The sequence below is a fragment of the Tachysurus vachellii genome, chromosome 2 (assembly GCF_030014155.1).
Source record: "Tachysurus vachellii isolate PV-2020 chromosome 2, HZAU_Pvac_v1, whole genome shotgun sequence".
NCBI lineage: Eukaryota > Metazoa > Chordata > Actinopteri > Siluriformes > Bagridae > Tachysurus > Tachysurus vachellii.
Window position 1 is genome coordinate 16,223,269 of NC_083461.1, and position 10,203 is coordinate 16,233,471.

General features: G+C 37.1%; 1 protein-coding gene across 1 annotated transcript; it reads left to right on the plus strand.

The window, feature by feature from the left end:
- Nucleotides 1-538: 538 nt before the first annotated feature.
- sh3bp1 (SH3-domain binding protein 1) lies at nucleotides 539-9,781 on the plus strand. Its single transcript, XM_060859798.1, has 18 exons — nucleotides 539-765; nucleotides 4,619-4,661; nucleotides 4,805-4,909; nucleotides 5,074-5,150; nucleotides 5,397-5,508; nucleotides 5,600-5,676; nucleotides 5,751-5,838; nucleotides 5,915-5,983; nucleotides 6,068-6,158; nucleotides 6,801-6,937; nucleotides 7,173-7,284; nucleotides 7,450-7,531; nucleotides 7,644-7,724; nucleotides 7,804-7,917; nucleotides 8,052-8,149; nucleotides 8,245-8,359; nucleotides 8,537-8,853; nucleotides 8,959-9,781. The coding sequence occupies exons 1-18, from the start codon at nucleotides 719-721 to the stop codon at nucleotides 9,279-9,281; spliced, it is 2,088 nt and encodes a 695-aa protein (XP_060715781.1). The 5' UTR covers nucleotides 539-718; the 3' UTR covers nucleotides 9,282-9,781.
- Nucleotides 9,782-10,203: the final 422 nt, after the last annotated feature.

Below are 10,203 nucleotides of genomic sequence, written 5' to 3' on the forward strand. Positions count from 1 at the left end.
CTGAAATGTTCATGAAGGCCTATATAAGCTGTCTTTAATATCCATCTTTCCCTGAAGTATCAATATGGTACATTACAATATTTATAAATTTGTAAATTACAATTCTGAAACCTTTGTTGGTAGTAAAATTGTATCAGACATTAGGTGTCCTAGAAATTAGGTGCTTCATAAGTATCATACAAATAATGTTAATAAATGTTAAGTAATGAAAATGAAGTGCTCCTAATTGCAGTGTACAAGACTGACAACCAGTCTGATTGCAGTCATATGAAGGCTGACCATTAAGATGATGTAATTCTAAGTAAGTTGTTCTGTAGCAAACTTCTATCTTTAGGAAAGATTTTCTTTATCAGTGTGTCAAATATATCTGGGGGAATAAAACCAGTGTAACAGAGCTTGTTACACTGGATTTATGTTAGATGGGGAATCTACTGATCACAGTTCTGTTTTCTGCATCGATATATATGACTGAGAGTTTCACAGCGTGATGCAGAGAACTCCTTCCTTGTATGCATGTTTGACTTCCTCTTTCTGGACTTGAGGCGTGTGCATTTGTGACTGTTTGGTTGAAAGCTTCAAGTAGCAGAACTTCAGTGAATCACATTGTTTTCTTTTTTGTATAAATCATATGGACATAACCATCAAATGAGAGTGATACTGACCTAAGCATAGAAAACGGACGACAAGGCGGTGGGAAGAAAAGTAAACCATTATAACTATGTTAAAGCAATTTAACCTTTTGAAGCAGTTTGGAAGTGTGGGGAAGTAAGTACTTTCATGTGATAACTAATGATAATGTTTGCTCCTATATTGTGCTATGATCATCTCTAGTTTACAGTTGTTTGTTTAAATTGCAGCTTTATATTATTCTTATACTCTGAATTTAGCAATATGAAAGGCACCATGAAATGTATTTGACCAGAAAGGTTTTGCATAAGCTAACACCAAACTATATGAAGGGAAGTTCACACATTGACTAAGAAAACACCTTCATATTCCTTTTCTAGGTTGACTAAAAAGCAATGGTTATATTTTAGGCATTTGGGATTTGTAATTTGTATTTGGAGAACTATTGTTGCCAAATTTAACCAGAGAGAAAATTCCTACATTTTTTTATACTGACAAATGCTCTGGAAAACTGGTTTGTTTTTATGCTTTTTCAAGGAAGCTTCAGTTGGCCTTTGTACTAGATTGAAATACGGTGGGTGTTAATGCAGAGCTGCTGTTTGCTGTAGGCTGCACTGCATGTGCAGGGTGCAAATAAAATGGGGGCATTTTGCATCCCGCTAACTAATAGTACTGTTAATGAATACTTCAAAATGTCTACTGATTTAAAGAAGAACAAAGCAGCCACCAATGTTGATGTCTGTGCATGGCTTAAAATCTCAATGCAACCATTAATAATAACCTGAACTTTATTTTATCTTTTAATCATATTTAAGATTTTCAAACTGTTTCAAATAAGCCGAAGTAATATACTTAACTAAGCACGATAAAAAATATACACTTAGGCTAAATATAGATCTAATTCATTTAGATATCTAAATGTTGAACATATTGTGTATTTATCAAAGTCAAAAAACAAAGATTGGTAAGAGAGAAAAAAAAAGAGTTTCAGAGAAAGATAATTTATCAGATCCTAAAACTGGCCTCTTTTACACACCTGCACGTATCTGATTAAACTGAAAAATGTGCAAACAGTTGGTGAGAGCACCTGCGGAGATAGCAGCATTTCCATCTTAACAGGGAGTGGTATCCTCTTTGCGTCTGTGGTTTCTCTTGTTGTTTTATTGTTTGTATTTGAAAATGAAGTCAGATGTCAGTCAGATATGTCAAACTGACACTTCATGTCAGTTTGCATTTGTTATATAAGCCTTGACATACAGCAGGCCTTCCGGATCAAAGGTTCAGATACTGTTTCTATATAGTGTGATACTATTTTTAATAGCTGGCTGACCCAAACGTACATTTGATTAAATATCCCTAATACAGGGAGAGAATTTGATCTCCCTGATATAGTGTAATCCATAGTGTAAGCCATGATTCTGCCCTATAACACTGCTTGTGGAAGGTGAAACAGAAGTAAAAGAAGTATACTGTATGTTGCAGCTCGCAGTCGCTGCCTCCTCCTTCCCCGATTACATTCTCATTGGCCTGCTTTGTAACCACACTCTAATTTTACTTTTTAGTATTCTGAAACAGCATGGAAATGCACTCATGAGTGTGCACCACATTTTCTCATTTCAGCCAGAATTTTCACATGTCAGACTTTTAATTACATTAATGTATTTATAATGATGTTTATCAAGGCATAAAATTATTTTTTTAATTAAGAAAAATCCCAATACTGTTTGTAATAGTTTAACTAGTATAAACAACATAAGCTATTTCTAGATCATAAAGACAACAACAAATAACACAAATTAATATTAATTTATGGCAGTCCTTAATCTGCTTGGTCTGCTTTGGCCTTTAGTTTATTTATATTTTTTTATTAAAATTTTGGGAAATAACCCTAAATAAATATATTACAAAATAGTGTGGGGAAAGTACAAAAATTCTGAGGGCTGTAAGTGAATCTGAATGCAGAATGAAAAGATAATGGCATCTATACACACACACACGCACACACACATACACACGCACACCCACACATACACACGCACACACACATATACACACACACACACACACACACAGTGTATATAGTATTATATATAGTATATATAACAGACTATTAAATAAGTGAGCACCCTATTCTTTACCTGACCTAAACTCTGCCTTACTTACATGGGCACATGATCGTCAGACTTGTATGTGTCTATTTCAAAATCATGGGCAAAAGATTTTAAAATAGTTTTTATAGAGATAAAGTTGAAATTGAGTTGGTCTCTTTTGTTGTTATAATAGCCTTTATTCTTCTGGGAAGGATTTTCATTAGATTTTTCTGTAGGGTTTTGCTCTTTCAGCCACAAGATATTATCAAGGTCAGGCACTGATATTGGGTGAAGTGAGACCAAGGGTGCTAATAGGGCTTGAGGTCAGAGCTTTGGCCACTTCCACATCAAATTTGGCCAAGCATCTCTTTTTGGATTTTGCTTTGTGCACAGCAGCACTGACATAGGTTTGGGCCCTTTAGTTTCATTCATTCATTCATCTTCTACCGCTTATCCGAACTACCTCGGGTCACGGGGAGCCTGTGCCTATCTCAGGCGTCATCGGGCATCAAGGCAGGATACACCCTGGACGGAGTGCCAACCCATCGCAGGGCACACACACTCTCATTCACTCACGCACTAGGGACAATTTTTCCCAGAGATGCCAATCAACCTACCATGCATGTCTTTGGACCGGGGGAGGAAACCGGAGTACCCGGAGGAAACCCCCGAGGCACGGGGAGAACATGCAAACTCCACACGGAGGCGGAGGCGGGAATCGAACCCCGACCCTGGAGGTGTGAGGCGAACGTGCTAACCACTAAGCCACCGTGCCAACTTGTGGCAAATGTGGTACCAAATTGGTATCCAAATTATTTAGCATTTGTGTTTAATTAACCACTATTTAATGAAACAATGATTAATATTGAATCATTATTTAATGAATAACCAAGTAACCACAGCGAAACTTACAGAACCAGTATAGAGTTATAAGAATTGGGAATGTACAACTCGAATTCAGATTTTTTAAATGTGAACAAAATGAAAACTAAATGACTTTCAAATCACATAAGCCAATATTTTATAACGAGTAGAACATAGATAACATAACAAATGTTTAAACAGAGAAATTTTACACTTTTGTCTACTAAATTAGGTCATTTCTAATTTGATGCTTGCTACAGGTCTCAAAAAGGTTGGCACAGGTGCATACACAAGTGCATACAGTATGGGCAGCTTGCATGTTTTAAAAGGCACTATGAATGCTGAAATGTATCTAAAGGTTTTAGAGCAACACATGCTCCCCTACAGACCATGTCTATTTCAGGGAAGGCCTTGTGTATTTCAGCAGGACAATGCAAAACCACAGCATGAGAGGCTTCGTCGTAGAAGAGTCCGGGTGCTAAATCGGCTGCCTACGGTCCAGATCTTTCACCTATAAACAACATTTGGCACATCATTAAACAAAAAATAGGTCAAAGACCACAAACTCTTCAGCAGCTGGAAACCTATATCGGGCAAGAATGGGACCAAATTCCAACACCAAAACTCCAGAAACTCATAACCTCCATGCCCAGACATCTATTGAAAAGAAGAGGAGATGCTACACCATGGTAAACCTGCCCCTGTCCCAACTATTTTGAGACCTGTAGCAGGCATTAAATTTGAAATGAGCTCATTTAGTCTATAAAAGTGTAAGATTTCTCTGTTTAAACATGTGTTTTGTTATCTATGTTTTATTTTGAATAAAATATTGGGTCATGTGATTTGAATGTCTTTTAGTTTTCTTTTTATTCAATGAATTCGGGTTGTAGTAAGTTTAGATTAATAGCTCTTGAGATTTACTGGATTGCAAATTGCTTGTATTTATTAACATGCTGCAAACAGTAGTATCTTAAGGTTGAAATCATGTAAAAAATGTTAATCCATAGATGTTTATACAAGTGCTGTTGCCATTTTAGGGCACAAGATGCAACTGACCTACTTTCTGAGGATCTGGTTTTGGTGAGTCACTTTGACAGCTTTATGAGTTACTTTGTGTTGCTTTCTTTAGACTACATTAGCTGTATGCCAGCACCACTAAAGATACTTTCATATGGCCAGTGTGTGTAAACCTAGTTGCTAAGTGTGCATGTGGCTGTGTGAAGGTGGAGCAGCGTGTGGAACCGGCCAGGAAAGCGGCTCAGGTCATCCATAAGAAGCTGGTGGGTTGTTTGCAGAGTCAGCAGGGACTAGACTCAGAGAGACGAATGGTAATCCTCACATGAATTCATCTAATTACAGAAATGAATATCTTTTTTCAAAGGCAAAAAGCCTTATATCAAAACTCCAGAAAGGCATTATTTCCATTTGTTAATCCTGCCTTTTAACACCCTGCCTCTTTTTCTTTGCATTTTTCCCTTCTGTCATCTTTTAGAAAAAGCTACCACTTATGTTGCTCTCTGTCAGCATGGCTGAGAGCTTTAAAGATTTTGATGGTGAATCCTCTATTAGGTGAGAGTTTATGGACACTATTTCGAAACATATACATGCTGTAGACAGATAACACATTGCTTTTTGAGTTTTTTGTGACAAGAATATCTTGCACTATAACTAACAGCTTTCTAATGTGAGCTAAACTGAGCAGAGGGAACAAGCTGAAAGATTTAGAAATATGTGGTCAAGAAAATTGACTGGTTGATAAGACAAAAAAGGATAACTTCTGTTTTCTTAGCCACAACCGGTTGTGTCTTTTTACAGGAGAGTTCTTGAAATGTGCTGCTTCATGCAAAACATTCTGGCACAAACATTAGCAGACTTTGAGGTGAAGCTGGAAAAGGATGTGTTGGAGCCTTTAAATAAACTCAGTGAGGTAACTGCTTGTGCTTTTCTACCATATTTTACTCGTATTTAATCCTAGGCCTTCAGTAGCACTAAGAACACACAACTTTATCTTTAATTAGGAAGACCTTCCAGAGATTTTGAAGAACAAGAAGCAGTTTGCGAAACTGACAACAGATTGGCACAATGCTCGAATCAGGTAGATGCTAGTGTTGTGTTGTTTTAATAGAGTAACTTATTATACTTTTACCTTGATATTTCTTTTCTTCTCAGAGCTCAAGGGAGTACAGGTCCCCAGGCTAAGCAGGATGGGCTGAGGGAGGAAGTGGAGGAAGCCTGGAGAAAACTGGAGTTAATCAAGGTTTGACTTGGATTCATACAACAAAAGGTCTTATTGGCATAAGTAGACTGTACTGAACAAAGCTGTTCTTTTATAGGATCAGTATTCGGCGGATCTTTACCATTTTGATAGTAAAGAAGATGAATATGCCAATTACTTCTTACGTGTGAGTACTTAATCTTTCCAATAGGGTTGTTATGAGAAATGCACTTTTGATAGAGTTGGACATCTTACTTTGATCTTTCTTTAGCTCTTAGAGCTCCAAGCTGAATACCACAAACAATCCTATACATTTTTGGAAAAAAATATCACTGAACTCAAGGAAAATCACAACCAAACAGGTGAGTAGCAATTTTAAATACAATTTTAAAATAGATTTTCTCTGTGGTTCTTGATAGGTTGTTGTTCTATCAGCTGTCCCCTGTTCGGGGTCACCACAGCGGATCACATGGTCAACATATTTGATTTGGCACAGGTTTTTTTTTTACGTCAGATACCCTTCCTGGTGCAACCCTCCCATTTTATCCAGGTTTGGGACCGGCACTGAGATTTAGCTCTGCAGTGGCTGGTTTAACTCCCTGCTCATGAATCAAACCCAAGCTGCAGCAATGAAAGCAAGTGATCCAGCTGATGGACCACCAGGAGGCTACAAATACAACATATGTCCTTGAAAATCACCCTTTGTATTTCTTGGTTAGAATTATCACAAATTTTGTTTTGTGCAAAGTTGTGCTTGAGGTGGTTGAATTTTCTATCTTTGTTATAGCTTCAAATATTTACTAAAAGGTACACATGCCATTGTAGGTTTATATATAGAAGCATTAATGGTTCACCCAGAGGGACAAACAAAAACAAATAAAACAAATAAAACAAAACTTTCAACTAAAATTTACTTTCTCATCAACACAAAAGAATTCATGATTCACTTCTAAGAATGTGTTGTCCCCTTCAGCAGACCTTATGTGTGTTTATTTGCAAAACAGAACCCCAGGCAGGTGTCTCGGCAAGGAAAGTGTATGGTGAGTCACTGCTCTCCCACCTTAAGGACTGTGGCCAAGAGATTGCTGCACCCATTCAGGAGTGTGTTAAAATGCTTCTAAAGACAGGACTCAGAGAAGAGGTGAGCCAAGACCTGCAAACACAAATGCCAAAGCTATGAATAATGAAAGTAATAAAAGCAAAGGCCAATTAAGGATTATGTAAATTCATCTGGGCTTTGCTTCCTTTCAATTTTAGCCACAGTGAAGTGTTTCCCTAAGCATGACTGACCTCATGACGTTCATGCTTGCACTCATCCACACATGCTTCCCCTATTTCCAAATGATCTGTTCTGAACACTGCTTGGCTCCTCTTAGGGATTGTTCAGGTTGGCAGCGGCTGCCTCTGTTGTAAAGAAGCTGAAGAGCTGTCTGAACTCAGGGACAGTAGACCATGCTGAGTTCAGTGCTGACCCTCATGCTGTAGCAGGTAAGTAGCAAAGTAGAAAACTGGTGACAATATTTTAAACACACAAAAACATAGGTTCTATTAAATATTTCTAGGGTTTATAGATATTTGTAGAATATGATGATTGGATATGGCTTAAGGAGGTTGGAAGTCTATAACAACTGTTTTTGTCACATTTTCTCACAGGTGCCCTGAAATCTTACTTGAGAGAGCTGCCAGAACCTCTCATGACAGTTGAACTGTATAAAGAATGGTTTGATGCAGCAGGGTAAATTCTTATTGGAAAACATTTGAATCAAATTATTAACAGCACATATTTAATGCCAACATCTAAAATAAGATGAGATAATAATGAGGTGTCTCCAACTCTGTCTTTTAAGAGCAAAAGAAGTAGATGACAAATTGGAGCGGTTACGAGCTGTATTGAAAAAACTTCCACCAGAAAACTACAATAATCTACGGTACATTTTGGTCAATACTTTATTTGTTGACTGGCATGAAATGTTTAAGACTAAAACTCACAAGTTCTCTCTACCTCAGATACCTCATCCAGTTTCTAGCATGTTTGTCAGAGCACCAGGCAGTTAATAGGATGACTCCTAGCAATATTGCCATAGTGCTTGGGCCTAACCTACTGTGGCCCCGTGTTGAAGGGTTAGTATAACACAGAGATATGAACATACTTTGATGTTGATGTCATCATTTCTTTCTTTTATTATCTCTGTATTTATTTCTAATGCTTAAATAATTTTGCTTATCTACTGATTGTTTTCTGTACTATTTTGCAGAGAGACATCTCTGTTAGATATGGCTTCCGCCTCATCGGTCCAGGTCGTAGCAGTGATAGAACCACTCATACAGTACTGCAAAAGCCTGTTCCCTGAAGGTACTGCGGACTCCTGTGGTTGGAAAAAATGTACCCATGTAAGTTTTCTGCATCAGTGTCTCTTGTCACCTTACAACCTATATACTGTTTTCCAGATGTTGATTTTGAGATTCCAGAACTCCCTGCACTGTCTCCATCTTTACCTCAGAAGTCCCCATTAGACACTGTCTTTCCTCCCACTCTAACTGCCTCTGTCTCAAAAAAAGACAGGTAAAGTCTAAATATTGCTCTTCTTCAGTATAAAATATTAATAAAATCAATGTCATCTTTCAGGTAGCCAGGGTTTCTCTTCATTCATGTATAAATCTTTCATTTGCATTTACATATTTACAGCATTAGTGTTAGCTGCAATGCATGCTTAAGGTTTTCCTTTTCTATACCAACCAGTCTGTCTTCATCCGAAAACTATGGTGCAGCAGTAAATATTAATACTGGTCCAGTGAATCATGCAATAATATGGGAGAATAACAATCCTGCTTCAGCCAGTCAGCCGTCTACACATTCTTCTAGTTCAAATGCAGTTCTTGTTGAGAATCAGAATAAGCCTTTTCCTCAACCACAACCTCGGACACAGCTTCAAGCAAAGCCTCAATCTCAGACTCAGAATATAACTCAGCTGAAAGCAAACAACTCTCCAGAGGACAGCTCAGAACAGCCTCAGCATTCCCCTGAAGCCACACTGAAAATCACCACTCCCTTTAAACGTATGATGTTTTACATTAACATAAACCATCTGAATTATGGCTTGATCACATGTACATTTTTCAAAATACTCATCCTATATCAATCTGTTGCTTTATGTCTTACAGCAAGAAGGTCGTTTGCTCAGCACAGATCATTAAATAAAGACTCTGTTGTAAGTTATGGCAAACCCAAAACCCCAGTAGCTCCCATGAGCGAGGTCGGAGTTTTGCCAAGAAGTTTTCCACTGGCCATGCCCGCAATCTCTGAGGCACAGACGCAGCCTGCAGCCAAACCACAAGCTCCTCCTGCTCCTTCAGCTCCTTCTGTTCCTTCAGCTCCTCCACCAGATGGAGGTACTCAGAAAAAGGCTGTGAGCAAGAGACCCAAAGTGCCCCCTCCACTTCCACCTCCGTCCTTGCCCAAGCAGCTCTCATCCTCAGCCCAGTGAGCCCAAACTACATTTACCTTCACACTGATTTACGATCATATATAGTTTGAATGACAAGTTTATCATGTGTTGTACATATCCTGCTTTCTTTAAAAGTTTTCGCTTATTAGTTGTAATGTCAAACTGCTGTAGTTTTGTGAAACCTTAGTCTACAGATTGGCATTCCCCATTAGGTTCCGGTAGTGGCAAATATAACACAAAGAGAAATCTCACTTCCTTTGGTTTCTGCTTTGTGTTTACAGCAGTGACATATACAGTTACAAAGTCCTCAGCAAGCTGGGACATTTATCTGTTTTGCAGTATCAAGAAAATTATAATCACACATGTAAATAGTGTAGTAAATTTTGTGTTGTTTTCTCCTTGTTTTTTATTAGATATATTATTCAAATTGTTTATAATGGTACATTAGTAATGTGAAGATTTCTTGTGCTCAGGAACACATTCGTATATATACAGTATAGGTCACATGATTGAGAAGTCAACTCCTCTGTCAAAATATATATATAAAAAAATTCATACATTATTGTCATATTAGCTGTTAAAATCTACAGCTTTAGTGTCACACAGAACATTGTATAAAGATGTTTTTATCAAAAAACTTTCCAAGAGTGTTGTTTTTTAATTCAAAGGTTATTTGTGGATGCAATACATATATATATATACATGTATATACGTATATATATATAAATATATATACATATATACATACATATATACACATACGTATATATATATATATATATATATATAATGTATATGTATATACGTGTGTGTGTATATATATATATATATATATATATATATATATATATATATATATATATATATATTGCTTAATAAACTAAATAATGAACTGAAAGATTGCAGTACTATTAATACACATAATAATTAATAATATGACAGCTGTTTTCCACATGAAATA

What these genes read in the sequence shown, in the direction of transcription:
- sh3bp1 (XM_060859798.1), top strand. Translation starts at nt 719, where the DNA reads ATGTTAAAGCAATTTAACCTTTTGAAGCAGTTTGGAAGTGTGGGGAA. An exon ending in CTTTAAATAAACTCAGTGAG is followed by an intron (nt 5,509 to 5,599) that starts GTAACTGCTTGT and finishes ATCTTTAATTAG; the next exon opens with GAAGACCTTCCAGAGATTTT. An exon ending in TGGCACAATGCTCGAATCAG is followed by an intron (nt 5,677 to 5,750) that starts GTAGATGCTAGT and finishes TTTTCTTCTCAG; the next exon opens with AGCTCAAGGGAGTACAGGTC.